The sequence below is a fragment of the Prionailurus bengalensis genome, chromosome F2 (genome assembly GCF_016509475.1).
Source record: "Prionailurus bengalensis isolate Pbe53 chromosome F2, Fcat_Pben_1.1_paternal_pri, whole genome shotgun sequence".
NCBI lineage: Eukaryota > Metazoa > Chordata > Mammalia > Carnivora > Felidae > Prionailurus > Prionailurus bengalensis.
In genome coordinates this window covers 41,781,904-41,795,768 of record NC_057353.1, presented here as the reverse complement: position 1 = coordinate 41,795,768, position 13,865 = coordinate 41,781,904, and the positions used below count along the sequence as shown (strand labels likewise).

Genomic DNA, 13,865 nt, shown 5'->3' with positions numbered 1-13,865 from the left:
GCTAAGCGAAATAAGTCAGAGAAAGACAAATATATGACTTCACTCACATGTGGAATTTAAACAGATGTGGAATTAAACATGTGGATACAAAAATGAATATAAGGGAAGGAAAGCAAAAATAATATAAAAACAGGGAGGAGGACTAAACATAAGAGACTCTTAAATATAGAGAACAAACTGAGGATTGCTGGAGGGGTTGTGGTGGGGATGGGCTAAATGGGCAAGGGGCATTAGGAAAGACACTTGCTGGGATGAGCACTGGGTGTTATACATAGGGGATGAATCACTGGATTCTATTCCTGAAATCATTATTGCACTATCTGCTAACTAACTTGGATATAAATTTAAAATGTGTGTGTGTGTAAAATGGTGTATGCCCCCACCCTAAGCAGTTAGGTAATTTTTATGAAATCTCTCATTTTAGTGCCTGAGCTGAGATTAGAATCCAGGTCTTTTGGTTCATAGTTTATTAGTTTTTCCAACTATAGTGCACAGTTGAATATTGAAGTTCACTGATATCAGATGTCATGGGTATGTGTAGGAAATTAATTAGATGACTTTTTGTTTTAAACTTAACTGCAAAGATGAGATAATAAGTTTTGATTTTCATTGAGAACTGGGCCATAGTATTGTGACTGTTGGGCTCTCTTCTCCATTGTAAGTAGTGTTCTCTTTTTTTTAGAAGAAATTTTGCCTCTTCTAGTGTTACATTTTTAACAGGTGGTAGACCTCCACTGAAGAGCATATTCAGAAACAAGATGTAACCAAAGACTAAGGTGGAGCTTGAACAATTGAAATGTAGTTTTTGTCTGCAGTTGTGAAGGAGATAACTTGAAGCTTTGGATTGTTTAATTTTTTTAATTGGTATGTAAATCTGGCTTTATGAAAGTTAAAGGGTTTTTTTTTGTTTTTATAATTTTTTCTTTTTTTTGTTTTGTTTTGTTTTTTATACTTTTGCCTTAGTTCTTCCCTTTGTAACTATGAAATAGCGCTGCCAGACGCTGTTTGCTAAAAAAGAAGACAAAGGGGAAGTCATTTGGAAAACTGGGAATTTATAAATTTCTGTGAAATGGCTGGGCATTGGGGAGAAAAAGAGAAATATCAGTAGTTTTCTTATCAATAGTAATAATAACAAATTAGAAAATACAATGGGGAAAAGATTAGATTCAAAATAGCAACAAAAGCATGAAATACCTGGGAACCTACTAAAGAAATGTCTCTTGTTAGAAGAAACCTACAAAATTATTGGGCTACCAAGGAAGATTTGAAACCTTAGGAAAAGAGATTATCAACCTGGCTAGGAACAATAAAAATTTAGGATGTTGGGGTGTCTGGCTGGCTTGCTCAGTGGAGCATGTGACTCTTGATTTTGGGGTTGTGAATTTGAGCCCCATGTTGGGTGTAGAGATGGCTTAAAAATAAAATCTTAAAAAAGAAAAAGGAAGATGGGAACTTACTCTAAATTAACATATGGTTGTAGCATGAAGTCCATAAAAATTTTAGTGGATTTTGTTCTTTAGTTATTGTAATTGAAAAATGGTCCTAAACCTTGGCTGCACATTAGAATTACCTGCGGGAGGGGCGCCTGGGTGGCTCAGTTGATTAAGCAGTCTGACTTCTGACGTCTGACTTCAGCTCAGGTCGTGATCTCACGGTTGGTGGTTTGAGCCCCACATCCCCAGGCTGTGTGCTGACAGCTCAGAGCCTGAAGCCTGCTTTGGATTCTGTGATTCCCTCTCTCTCTCTGCCCCTCTACCACTTGTGTTCTCTCTCTCAAAAATAAATAAGCAGTAAAAAAAATTTTTTTAATAAAAATAAAAAATAAAGAGTTACCCAGGGAGCTTTTTAAAGTATTCCAGTGTCCAGCCATACCTTTCATACCCCAGACCAATAAAATTAGAATATTTTATTTTGGGGGAGGGACCTAGGAATCAGTATTTCTGTAACCCTTTGTATTTATCATTAGTCCATTGGCTTCCATTTTGGTTTTTGAATTTCTATTTTAAGCAGTTCAATTATCATAGTAATTGATGTTTTGTAACCTTTATTTTTTAGAGATCTGCAAAACAAAAAGAAAATTACTTAATAAAAAGTAAAATAAGGGGTGCCTGGGTGGCTCAATTGTTGAGCATCTGACTCTTGATTTCATCTCAGGGCATGGTCCCAGGATCCTGGTTCAAGCCCCATATTGGGCTCCACATGCAGCCTGAAGCCTGCTTGTGATTCTTTTTCTCTATACGGGATCTTAATGATCTTGCTTTTCTGCATTTTGAAGCATTTAACTATTTTGGTGTCCTATCATATCTTTTGGTTTTATAATGGCCTTGCCGAAAGTACTGCATCATCTTTCAAAAAGATACAAAAACAGTGTGCAGATATTCATCCTTCTTATTCTTTTGTTTGTTTTAAGCCTACATTTAACATATTTGAGAATTTAGATTTTTTAATTTTTAATTTTCCATCTTTAACTGCAAAGAAAAAAATCAGAAGAGGTAGGCATTTCAGAACTAGTCAGAAGATGAGTGTAAAGAAACAGCAATACTTAAACTAATAATATTGGCAAATCATTATAGTGAAATCTCTTGAGTGTTCAGATGATTTTCTAGATGAGGTTTTTCCAACTCAGAATTAATAAATAAACAGTACTGAAGACAGAAATGAATATATTACAGGGGCACCTGGGTGGCTCAGTCAGTTAAGCCAACAACTTTGGGTCAGGTCATGATCTCAAGGTTCGTGGATTTGAGCCCTGCCTCAAGCTCTGTGCTGATAGCTCAGAGCCTAGAGCCTGCTTTGGATTCTGTCTCCCTCTCTCTCTGACCCTTTCCAGCTCACACTCTGTCACTCTGTTTCTCTCTCTCTCCCTCTCTCCCTCTCTCCCTCTCTCCCTCTCCCTCTCTCCCTCTCCCTCCCTCCCCCCCCCCCCCCCCCCCCCCCCCCCGTCCCCTCCTCCCCCCTCTTCCCCCTCCCCCTCTCCTTCTCCGTCTCCCAAAAATAGTTTTTTAAATGTTTTACAAAAGAAATGAATATATTATAGACTCAGGTGTTATAACTTATGAGCAATTAGTTGCTTTTTTGGATATATATAGCTTCAATAACAAATGTGGGATAAGAAATTTGCTGTTTAAAGTCTTATAAAGATTGTTCTTAAAATCTTTTTTTTATTCCTTTATTCTTATTTCTATAACTTAGTCATAAAATGGCTTAAAATATAATAAGAGGGGTATTTTGAACTTAGTAGATTGAGATGGTTGGTTTTTTCCAGTATATTGAAAGTCAATGCTTTCCTGTGGTTCCAGTGTGCAGCTATGGTTGGGAAGTACTCTCCTAGTAGATTTCACCTGGACAAATAAACAGGAGATTAGGTAAGACGTTTTTAAAAGGTTAAGTAATGAGGATAGCCTAGACTAGTCCTACCAGATGCATGGTAATCACATAAGAATTAGAAAACAGGATAATGGATTAGACCAAACAGCCCAGAAGCAGATGTTAGAATATATAAAAGTTCACTGTAAAGAGGGTGTTGTAAATCAGTAGCTTAGATTAATACCATTAATAAATGTTGCCACTTTTTGACTACTTGCTGAACATTTTATATGCATTATCATTTAATCCTCTTCCTGACAAAGCTGTTGCTACTATTATTACCATTTACAAGTGAGGAAACCTGAGGTCACTTAGTATTTGGCCATTCTAAAGCAGTTGGCTAGCTCTTTTAGAATGCAAATGTTCAAAAAGAAAGAAGGAATTTTTACCTATGTCAGAATAAATTTCAGATGGATAACAGAATTAAACGTGTAAAGTTCATATCGTAAACATAGATAATAAATACAGGTATCCCCCACTTTTTGAACTTTATGAAAGACCTACATTAGTACTTCTGTTCACTGGCTGAAAGAAACCCAAGGTGGATTTTTATTTTTACAAAAAAAGGTGAAACAAGTGAAAATAGTGTTTATTTTATGGCACCTGGCTGGCTCAGTCAGTAGAACATGCATCCATCTCTCTCTCTCTCTCTCTCTCTCTCTCTCTCTTTTTAACTAGGCTCCATACCCAATGTGGGGCTTAAATTCATGAACCCAGGATCAAGAGTTGCATGCTCTACTGACTGAGCCAGCCAGGCACCCCAAGCATGCAACCGTTGATCTCCAGGTTGTGAGGTTGAGCCCCACATTGGGTGTAAAGATACCTTAAAAATTTAAATAAATAAATAAATAAATAAATAAATAAATAAATAAATAGGGGCACCTGGGTGGCTGAGTTGGTTAAGTGGCTTAGGCCGTGATCTCACGGTTTGTGGGTTCAAGCCCTGCATTGGGCTCTCTGCTGTCATTGCAGAGCCCACTTTGTATCCTCTGTCCCCCTTTTTCTCTATACCTCCCCTGTCTCAAAAATAAACATTTAAAATAGAGAAAGAGAAAGAAGAGAAAAAAGAGAAAAGAAATGAGAAAAGAAAGAAAATAATATTTGTTTTGCAGTGAGCCATTGTAGAGTTAGTACATACCCCGAGCAGTGACAGTGGCACCACCAAGCTCCTCTCCTGGAGTTCAGCATCTCTGCATCAAGCCACCATAGTTTTGAACTGTGTCTTAGGTAATGCATCTGTGTTTTATCTTGATTTATTTTTGTGTATCCATTAGCAAGATTTGTCCTAAGGTATCAGAAAAGCCTAAAAGTGGGGGGTTTTTTTTGGTCTGGGAACACCCAAAAATGTTTCCATATAAATTAATGGGAATTGCTTTTTTGCTTTTAGCCTTTTCAGTTTACAAAAGGTTTCCTGGGAAGGCTCTACTTTCTAATAGCAGATGAAACCTGTAGGTGCACCTGATATCTGGATAAGGAGAGCTTAGGAGTAATGTAATTTCAAAAAGGGAAATGTCTAAGTTTAAGAAATAAAACTGCCTCTGTGTCAACCACCATAAAATACAGTTTAATATACTAGGAAAAGCAAAGAAATAAATGGGTTAATAGCCTTTATGTGTGAAACACTCATACAAATGAATAATTCCTAAATATACAAGCTTAGAAATATGGGTGGTTAATAAACACTTTAGAAAGTGGTTGGCTTCACTAGGTAGCTCTGAAATAAAACACTGAATTAAATTAAAAGTAAAAGTAAAAGATGGGATTTGAGGAGGGCATTTGTTGGGATGAGCACTGGGTGTTGTATGTAAGCGATAAATCACGGGAATCTACCCCCAAAACCAAGAGCACACTGTATACACTGTATGTTAGGAAACTTGACAGTAAGTTATACTAAAAAAAAAAAAGTAGTATATTATTTTTTGTCTCAGGACCTTTGCCCGTAGTATTAAGTCCTTTGCATGGCTGACCTCCCTATCCTTTAAGACTCAGTGTGTTGCACCATCTCAGTGAACCCTTTTTGAATTACTTAGTAAATGAGTTTTTCCCTGTATCTTGACACCCTGCTGATTTCCTTCATTGCACTTCACCTTTCAGAATCGTTTACTGCCTTTCTCCTTCAGTAGACTCTGCTCTGAGAGGAGAATAAGAATGCCATCTAAAAAGTGTTCAATAAATGTTAAATAAAAAAAGTAAATGAAAGTAATAGAGTGACATGCCATTTTTGGTATCTAGTTTGCTGACACTTTTGAGGAAAAATATGTGAGACAAGATTAGGTATGTACAGTCATGTGCTGCTTGGTAAATCGGTGTTACCTCTCAGAATGGAAATTTTGTAAAAGGTAACAGCCTTAAATATTCATGCCTTTTGACCAAGTAATTTTATTTCTTGGAAACTGTTCTAAAGAAATCATCTCTGCCAGAGGGTGGGGAAGCTCTCTTCCTAACTCTCCCTATAGTCAGTGGTATTCCTTCCTAAGAAAAGTAGATAAAAATTTAATTAGGCCACGTCTTAGAGTTGTCTTCTCCTTTTTCTGTGCCCCTCATTGAGTAAGTTATGCAAAGGACTCCTTCCTTGGCTGACTGAGTAATCTTACATTCTCTATTCTCACAAAAGTCTTTAAGAGTTCTTACTGCTTGAGGCACCTCATTGTGCTCTTGGTAAATTTGAATTTGGCCTTTGGGGGAAGGCAGAGGCCCTGTTTAGGCCCTGAGTGAAAGGGTAGTACCCTAATCCAGTTTACCAAAGAACCTTGCTTTGGGGTACCTAGCAGTAATCCAGCAAAAAGTGGTACTTTGATTTTGCTTTTGGTGACTTCCCCCTATTCTCCCATCCCTCTATGTGCTGTCCCTGCTGGATACCCAACTACTTCTGTATTGTGTGTGTGCTTGTGCACATAGGGCTTTGTGTATTCCTGGGTTTTTTAGCTCAGTGCTTCCCTTCTTCATGTCCATACAGAAATATTTTAGGACCAACAGGGATAATGGAGAGGTCTTTACGTTCATTGTTGTTCAAATATAGGTCACAATCCATTAGTGAACTCAATCAAGTGGGCCTGCAACTATCATTAAAATAAATGAAGATAACAGAATACATTATTTATAGTTGGAAGAATTATGAGTATGTATTTGTAATCCTGCAGTATGAAATGTATTTTTTATGTGGGTCACTGTCAAACTTTGAAAGCTATTTGTTCTAGCCAAATATCAATTAATAATGCCCAAACATCTCTTTTGTTTCTTCATTCTTAAATGGGGCAAGATTTATGAACAGAGATTCAGGCTTAAAATTGTAAAATTTGAAGAATGATCCATTCAGGAGACTGGCTAAATAAAGTATGACTTGTCCTTTCAGGTTATTTTTTCTCCAGTTGGTATTCTTTTCTTTCTTTTTTTTAGGGTTTGCAGTGAAGGTCCAAAGGTTAGCAATAGCTTTCTTAATTCTTGTAGAATCAATGGAGCCTTAAGGAATAATTAGTGTACCATAATATACTGGTAACAGCACAGAGGAAACACATTGGAGCCCCAGTTCTGTGACAGCCTTGGACAGCGTTCTTAACTCCTTTATATCTGTTTACCCATCTATAAAATGGAGCTAATAGTGCATTTCTATTGTAAGGTTGCCTTGAGTAGGATATACAGTAATGCATGCAATGCTCAGCTGGGTGCTTGGACTCCCAATGAGTAGAATAACTTCCAGGCTGTTTTGCCTTGGACATTATTGAATGTCTGTCTTTGTGCCTTAGTTTCTCCTTCAGCTCACATTTCAGCAAATATTATTAGATGCTTCTTTGGAAGATGTAAAAACTTGTTTAATTACTTCACAGGAATTTGAGACCATTAAAGTCAGAAAATAATGAATGTAAAAAGTATTGCACAAATTTGGATGGTATTAATTCCAGTAGTAGCAATAATAGGAAACCTGTTTGCACTGCATTTGAGCTGATTAATATCTGTATGTCCAAAGAAGTAAAATCTGCAGTTGATTTAGATGGGAATAAATAGATACTTTCAGTTCTCTAAAAGCACCAATCTCTTCTGCCTTAGCACCTTCAGTTACTTCTTTTGCTTGAAATATACTTCTCTATCTCCATGCCTCATGTCTGTGTATCTAGTTCCTCCTTATCAGCTGAAAGAATACCACTTTAGGAAGGCCTTCCCTGACCATCTAGTCTGAGTAGCTTCTTAGTTGTTTTTTCAAAAATCACTTTAAGGGGTGCCTGGGTGGCTCAGCCGGTTAAGCATCCGACTTCAGCTCAGGTCATGATCTCATGGTTGGTGAGTTCAAGCCCTGCGTTGGGCTCTCTGCTGACAGCACAGAGACTGGAGCCTACTTTGTCTCCCTCTCTCTTTTACCCTTCCCTGCTCACGCTGTCTTTGTCTTTCTGAAACATTTTTTTAAAAAATCACTTTAAAAAATCAGTACATTAAATTTACAACTTGGTTCTCGATTTTGTTTTCTGTTTCCCTTCTCACCAGCTAGGATGTAAGCCTTGAGCAAGGACATTGCATGTGTTGTGTATTATTTTTTCTCCTGCACCTAGATCAGTGATTAACAAAATAAATACTTGTTGAATGTTTGAAGATAGTGTAAAGTATGAAAATTATCTATAATTGTACTTCTTAGAGATAAGTAACCATTGTTGACATTATATAGTTTTCTAGTTTTATTTTCTATGTGTGTGCTTACATATTTATAAGTGCCTATGATTATATGTTAAACCATATTTCACTGTGTGTAAAGATGAACATGTTTTACTGATGTCTCAATTTGGGGTGTCATATAATCAGGGGTATGCCATGATGTAATTGTCAGCATTTTCATTTTCAGTGGCACATAAAATGAGGATGTGTCTTATAGTATCTTAGATTTGATGAAACACAGTATATGTTTGAAACAAATGAGATTATGACATTCAACTCTTTCCCCACCTAAATATCTTGAGCATTTTCCCATATCACTGTGTTTAGACCTATCTCATTATTAACATATACTTAGCATATTATTATGGGTGTATCATAAATTATTCAGCCAGTTTCTCTTGTGGACATTTGGAGCTTCTCCAACTTTTTTGTGTGTGTTACAAACAGTGCTATGTTGGATATACTTGCACATATGTTTATGCGCTCGACTGGAATTTCTTTTGATAAAATACTTAGATCACTGAGTATACATATTTTCTGTAGTGTACAAGAGTGCCTGTTTCCCTGTATCCTCAGTAGTACTTCATCTTAGGAAATTTAAAAAATTTGTGTTAATCGGATTAGTAAAAGATATCCTAGTGTTGTATATCATTGAATTATGAATGAGATTGAGACTCTTTTAGTGTTAATGAGGTGTTTTTATTTCCTCTCCTGTGACGCACTGTGCATACAACAGTAGACCTTTAATTGGTTGGCACATTTGCTGCAATTAGAAAAAGAAGTCATCACAGTTTGGAGCCATGCATTATCATATAAATTCTTTGGAACAACTTTAAGGGCAGAGCCTACCCTTGTGGAGGGCAAGAGAGCTTTATAAGGACCCAAGATTGGAGGAGAGACAAATTCAGGAATAATCAGAATCTTTGTAATGGAGACCAAAAAGGGGTACAGTATCATCAATTTATGAACTGAATACTGGAATTTAGACTGTGTTCTTAATCTTTAAACTTTAAATGCTCCTCTTTAATATGACTTGGTTGTGGTAGTATTAGGTTAGTAAGTTTGAAATAGGGCACAACTCAAGGACTTGAATGAAGTCAGTATTGGATCTAGAGATTAAATCTATGGTCATTTAAGATTAGATTAATATGAAATACCAAAATGTTCTTGTCAACATTTTTGAGCACCTTTGCTGTGCCGGAGGGTGTCATTTTCGGAGATAAAGATCAGATAGCCTCTGTCTTTTAGGTTCCATTGCAGCCTTTGAAGGAGACAGATTTCATCCTTTGGTAAGAATGAAACCAAAAGGTACATGGAATGTAAAGAGCATAGAGGAATGTATTTAGTCTAATAGAGTTTAAGGGAGACTTCTGAATTAGATATAACCTAAACTGAGTCTTGAAGGATCAGTAAGAGTTAGCTGTGAGTAGTAAGTATTAAAGGATATACGACAGCATAAGAGAAGGTACATGTGATGAAATGGACTGTAAATAGTAGGATATTCTTAGAACAAGTTTGAGGTGAAGAGTGACTTCTGATGAGTCTAAGAGGGTAAGCAAGAACAAGATAATGAACAGCCTTATATGCTATGCTAAAAATTCTGCATTTTGTAGATCAAAGGGAGTTCTTTTGAATAATGACATGGTGAGATTTGCATTTGAGAAATCACTGCCTGAAGATTGATTTATGGGGCAAGACCAAAGGCAAGGAGACACATCAGGAGACAGTCTGGTAATCCAGATGAAAGGAATAAGGCCTTAGCTCAATGGTAATAGCTTAATTAATTTCTCCTAGTTTTTACAGAATTTGGTCCTCTTCAGAACCCCTCTGAGATTAAATTTCATGGGACTGGGATTATTATTTTGCAGAGAGGACTTCTATTTATCATCCAGTTGCTTATTCCTTTATGTCTGTAAGAAGTTTATGCTTTTTATAAGTACCTAAGTCAGTAGTATAGTGCTATATTGAGATGGTTAACCTTTTTTGTATGCTTTGTGATTTTCTTAGAGGGAAACAATTTTGTTGGAGTATTTTGCCTATAAGTAAAAGTATGGATTTGTTAAATTTAGGTTATATAATCTTTAACTTACATGAATTTCCAATTTCTATGTGCTAATTTCTTCTTTTTCCGCCCCCCCCCGCCCCCAAAGGCTACTAACAGAAGATGGTGGATCGCTTGGCAAACAGTGAAGCAAATACTAGACGTATAAATATAGTAGAAAACTGTTTTGGAGCAGCTGGTCAACCCTTAACTATACCAGGAAGGGTTCTTATTGGAGAAGGAGTATTGACTAAGTTGTGCAGAAAAAAGCCCAAAGCAAGGCAATTTTTCTTATTTAATGATATTCTTGTATATGGCAATATTGTCATCCAGAAGAAAAAATATAACAAACAACATATTATTCCCCTGGAAAATGTCACTATTGATTCCATCAAAGATGAGGGGGACTTAAGGAATGGATGGCTTATCAAGACACCAACTAAATCATTTGCAGTTTATGCTGCCACTGCCACTGAGAAATCAGAATGGATGAATCACATAAACAAATGTGTTACTGACTTACTCTCCAAAAGTGGGAAGACACCCAGTAATGAACATGCTGCTGTCTGGGTTCCTGACTCTGAGGCAACTGTATGTATGCGTTGTCAGAAAGCAAAATTCACACCTGTTAATCGTCGTCACCATTGCCGCAAATGTGGTTTTGTTGTCTGTGGGCCCTGCTCTGAAAAGAGATTTCTTCTTCCAAGCCAGTCCTCTAAGCCTGTGCGGATTTGTGACTTCTGCTATGACCTACTTTCCACCGGGGACATGGCCACGTGCCAGCCTACTAGATCAGACTCTTACAGTCAATCATTGAAGTCTCCTTTAAATGATGTATCTGATGATGATGATGATGATGATAGCAGTGACTAAGGACATATTTTGAAATATTTAATTGGGTGTGACTACCTGAGAAATCAGCTCTGGGAGAACATAGAATTCTGAGCTTTCTCTCAGTTTTGCTCTAGCCGTGAATTTGCCTGAGAATCTTTTAACCTATGTGCCTCGATATATTCCATAGAAAATAGGTCCTGTCATTTTGTCCCCCCACCCCCACCCAACTCCCCGCTCTTCTACAGGGATAGACTTTTGCAAATCTACCAGATAAATTTTTGGTTTCTTATTCTTGTTTAATTTTAGATTATTTTGTTGGAAGGTTGAGAAAAGATTTTTTTTTAACAGATCATGTATTACATTGATGTTTACTATATGTTCTGTTATATGGAAATACTAAAAGCAAAAAATGATGGAAAAAGTTGTATAACGCAGTTAGCTAATATTATTAGCTTTTTTCCTAACCATTCTATGTAATGGTTAAGACACCAGTAACAAAAAAACGTGATTTGAAAATACTTTGTTCGGCTTTTTCGTATACCAAGTGGTGCCTTATCATAATAGCACTGTTAAATGAAATAAGCCCCTACCTTCTCACTTTTAGTTTGTTTTGAAAATACACTGGTGCTCTTTGAGGTGATAAAATGAGCGTTTATGAATGGGTATAATTAGAAAATACTTCTCATCTGCAAGCTACAAATAACTTTAGAGCTTCTTCATTCTATATGAATATTTTTCCATAAAATAGTTGTGATTATATTTTTATGTTTTATAGGTACCAAATTGTCAAATATATATTTTAAATTAATAGGTTGTCATTCTTAGGGATTTGATTTGAAATTTATCAAATACAGAATTGTCACACTGCATTAGTTTCTACTTTTAGTAAAGCATATTTGTAGGTATAAATTCATCTGCTTTAACATTATTTCTAGAATGGAAAATCTTACAAAACTTTTGAAATTAAACAATCTCTTAAAAAAAAAAAATCCCACGATACAGCATAGATCTACTTGGGTTGAAGACTTGGAAGAAATAATGTGTAAGAATGATGAAGACAGACCAGTTAAGTTTGACTAGACTTATATTGGTGGAAGTATTGTCTATTTCAGTGTGAAACTATCTTGAATTTGCAAATATAGTGTTATATTTTATAAAGTTTTGTAAAGTCCCAAATGATACTTCTATTTTTGTAAAACAATTATATGTTAATCTGTTTCTGAAATCATTTTGCAATCTATAGAAATAGAGTAGCAGTTGATCTTTCTAAATTGTAAACTTCATTGAGTCAGCCTAGATTGCTTTTGAGAATTAGTAATTTTTCACTTTTTGCTTTTGAGGCAGCCATTTAGGTTGAAAGTATATTTATCATATAAAACTTGATGCATTTTGCACTATTCTCTCCATTTGTATGCTGCAAATAACTACAGTCTTTCAAATATGAAGAAATCAGCCTAAAGTTTATTTTAAATTCCAAACTTCTGTGTTTTTAAATATTTAAATCTGGATATATTGCAGATGTCATGACTGTTTGATTCAGTAATGTGACGGAGAATTTTTGGGTTTGGTTAAGGCACTAACTTTACTGTTAGATTGTGAAAGCATCTGAGATACATAGATTTCCCTGTAGGAAATGTGAAACAAAGCCACAACAGTTTTTTTTGTTTGTTTTAATATCATATGGACATTTGTTTCCAAGCAATATATACAGTATAATTGCAGTATAATTAATCAACATATCTCAAAAAGACCATGAAGCCTGAGAAGTGCTAATGGAGACTTTCTGGTACATAGGAACCCAGCAAATTCAAGAACCAAGGGGAAATCTGGGATGACATTTGCATTGTCAACCTTTGTTGACTCTGTTTTTACAATAAAAAATATTTTACAACTTAACTCTCTGTTTCTTGCATACTGTGACTTGAAGATTTTTCTCCCTTTCTAAGGTAATGATATTCTGCATATTTTACCTCTTTCAGTAGCTGTGGGGTACCTTTTATGTGCCAAGCATTGTTCTAAGCACTAGGGACAGAGCAGTAAACAGAATTTCCCTCCTTTTAATAGAGTTTACATGCAAAATGGAATCCAAGATGTATTTTCTTCCAGAATTTGTTCTGTAATGTTTAAAGCTTCTGTAAATCTTTGGTGCCTATTTCTCATGCCATTCCTCTTGAATAAAATTTACTTGGACTGTACCTGCAGTACATTAACCAAATTGGTAACTTTTGATGTAAAGGAAGCAAGATTCCATAGATGCCAACCAAAAATATTAAATTGAATACACCTTATTACAGTACATAAAATGTCCATAGTTACAGTCATTTTGTTTCTATATCTTTATTACCTTCAGGCTGAAATTCTTATATTGAATTGTAATATTCAATTATAAGTATTCAATTGTATACCTAATGATTCTTGAAAGGTTCTAGTACTTTAGCCACACTCTTTTCTCTCAGGCTAATTTTGTTCTCAAATACTTGTTGTATCTTTAAAGCGTATAATAGCAATGATTTACACATCCACACGTATTAGATTGCTATACATTTTACAAGATAAATAAAACTTAAGAGTGAAGTCTAGGATTAAAATGCATGAAATTTATTGATGGTAATTTTAAGGCTTTATTTTTTATTTTTTTAAATTTTTATTTTTAGATTGTGCGCCAGCAGGGGAGAGGAGCAGAGGAAGAGCGGGAGTGAGAGAATCTCAGGCAGGCCCCACACTCAGCCCGACAAAGTGCTCGAACCCTGGAACCATGAGATCATAACCTGGGCCAAAAATCAAGGGCCACTCGGGTACCCCTAAAATAACTTAGTTTTGAAAGAAAGCCTTGGGGCACCTGGGTGGCCCAGTTGGTTGAGCGTCTGACTCTGATTTGGGCCCAGATCATGATCTCACACACAATTTATAGGATTCTGTGTGGCTGCAGGCTGACAGGGTGGAGCCTGCTTGGGATTCTCTCTCTCCCACTCTCTGCCTTTCC

At 36.1% G+C, this 13,865-nt stretch overlaps 1 protein-coding gene across 2 annotated transcripts in view; it reads left to right on the top strand.

The window, feature by feature from the left end:
* PLEKHF2 (pleckstrin homology and FYVE domain containing 2) overlaps positions 1 to 12,778 on the top strand; it is a 28,304-nt gene extending 15,526 nt beyond the window's left edge. For both annotated transcript variants that reach the window (XM_043601415.1, XM_043601416.1), the window contains exon 2: positions 10,158 to 12,778. In XM_043601415.1, the coding sequence (XP_043457350.1) occupies positions 10,172 to 10,921 (750 nt within the window). In that variant the 5' untranslated portion in view covers positions 10,158 to 10,171 and the 3' untranslated portion in view covers positions 10,922 to 12,778. The remainder of the gene's footprint in view (positions 1 to 10,157) is intronic.
* Positions 12,779 to 13,865: the final 1,087 nt, after the last annotated feature.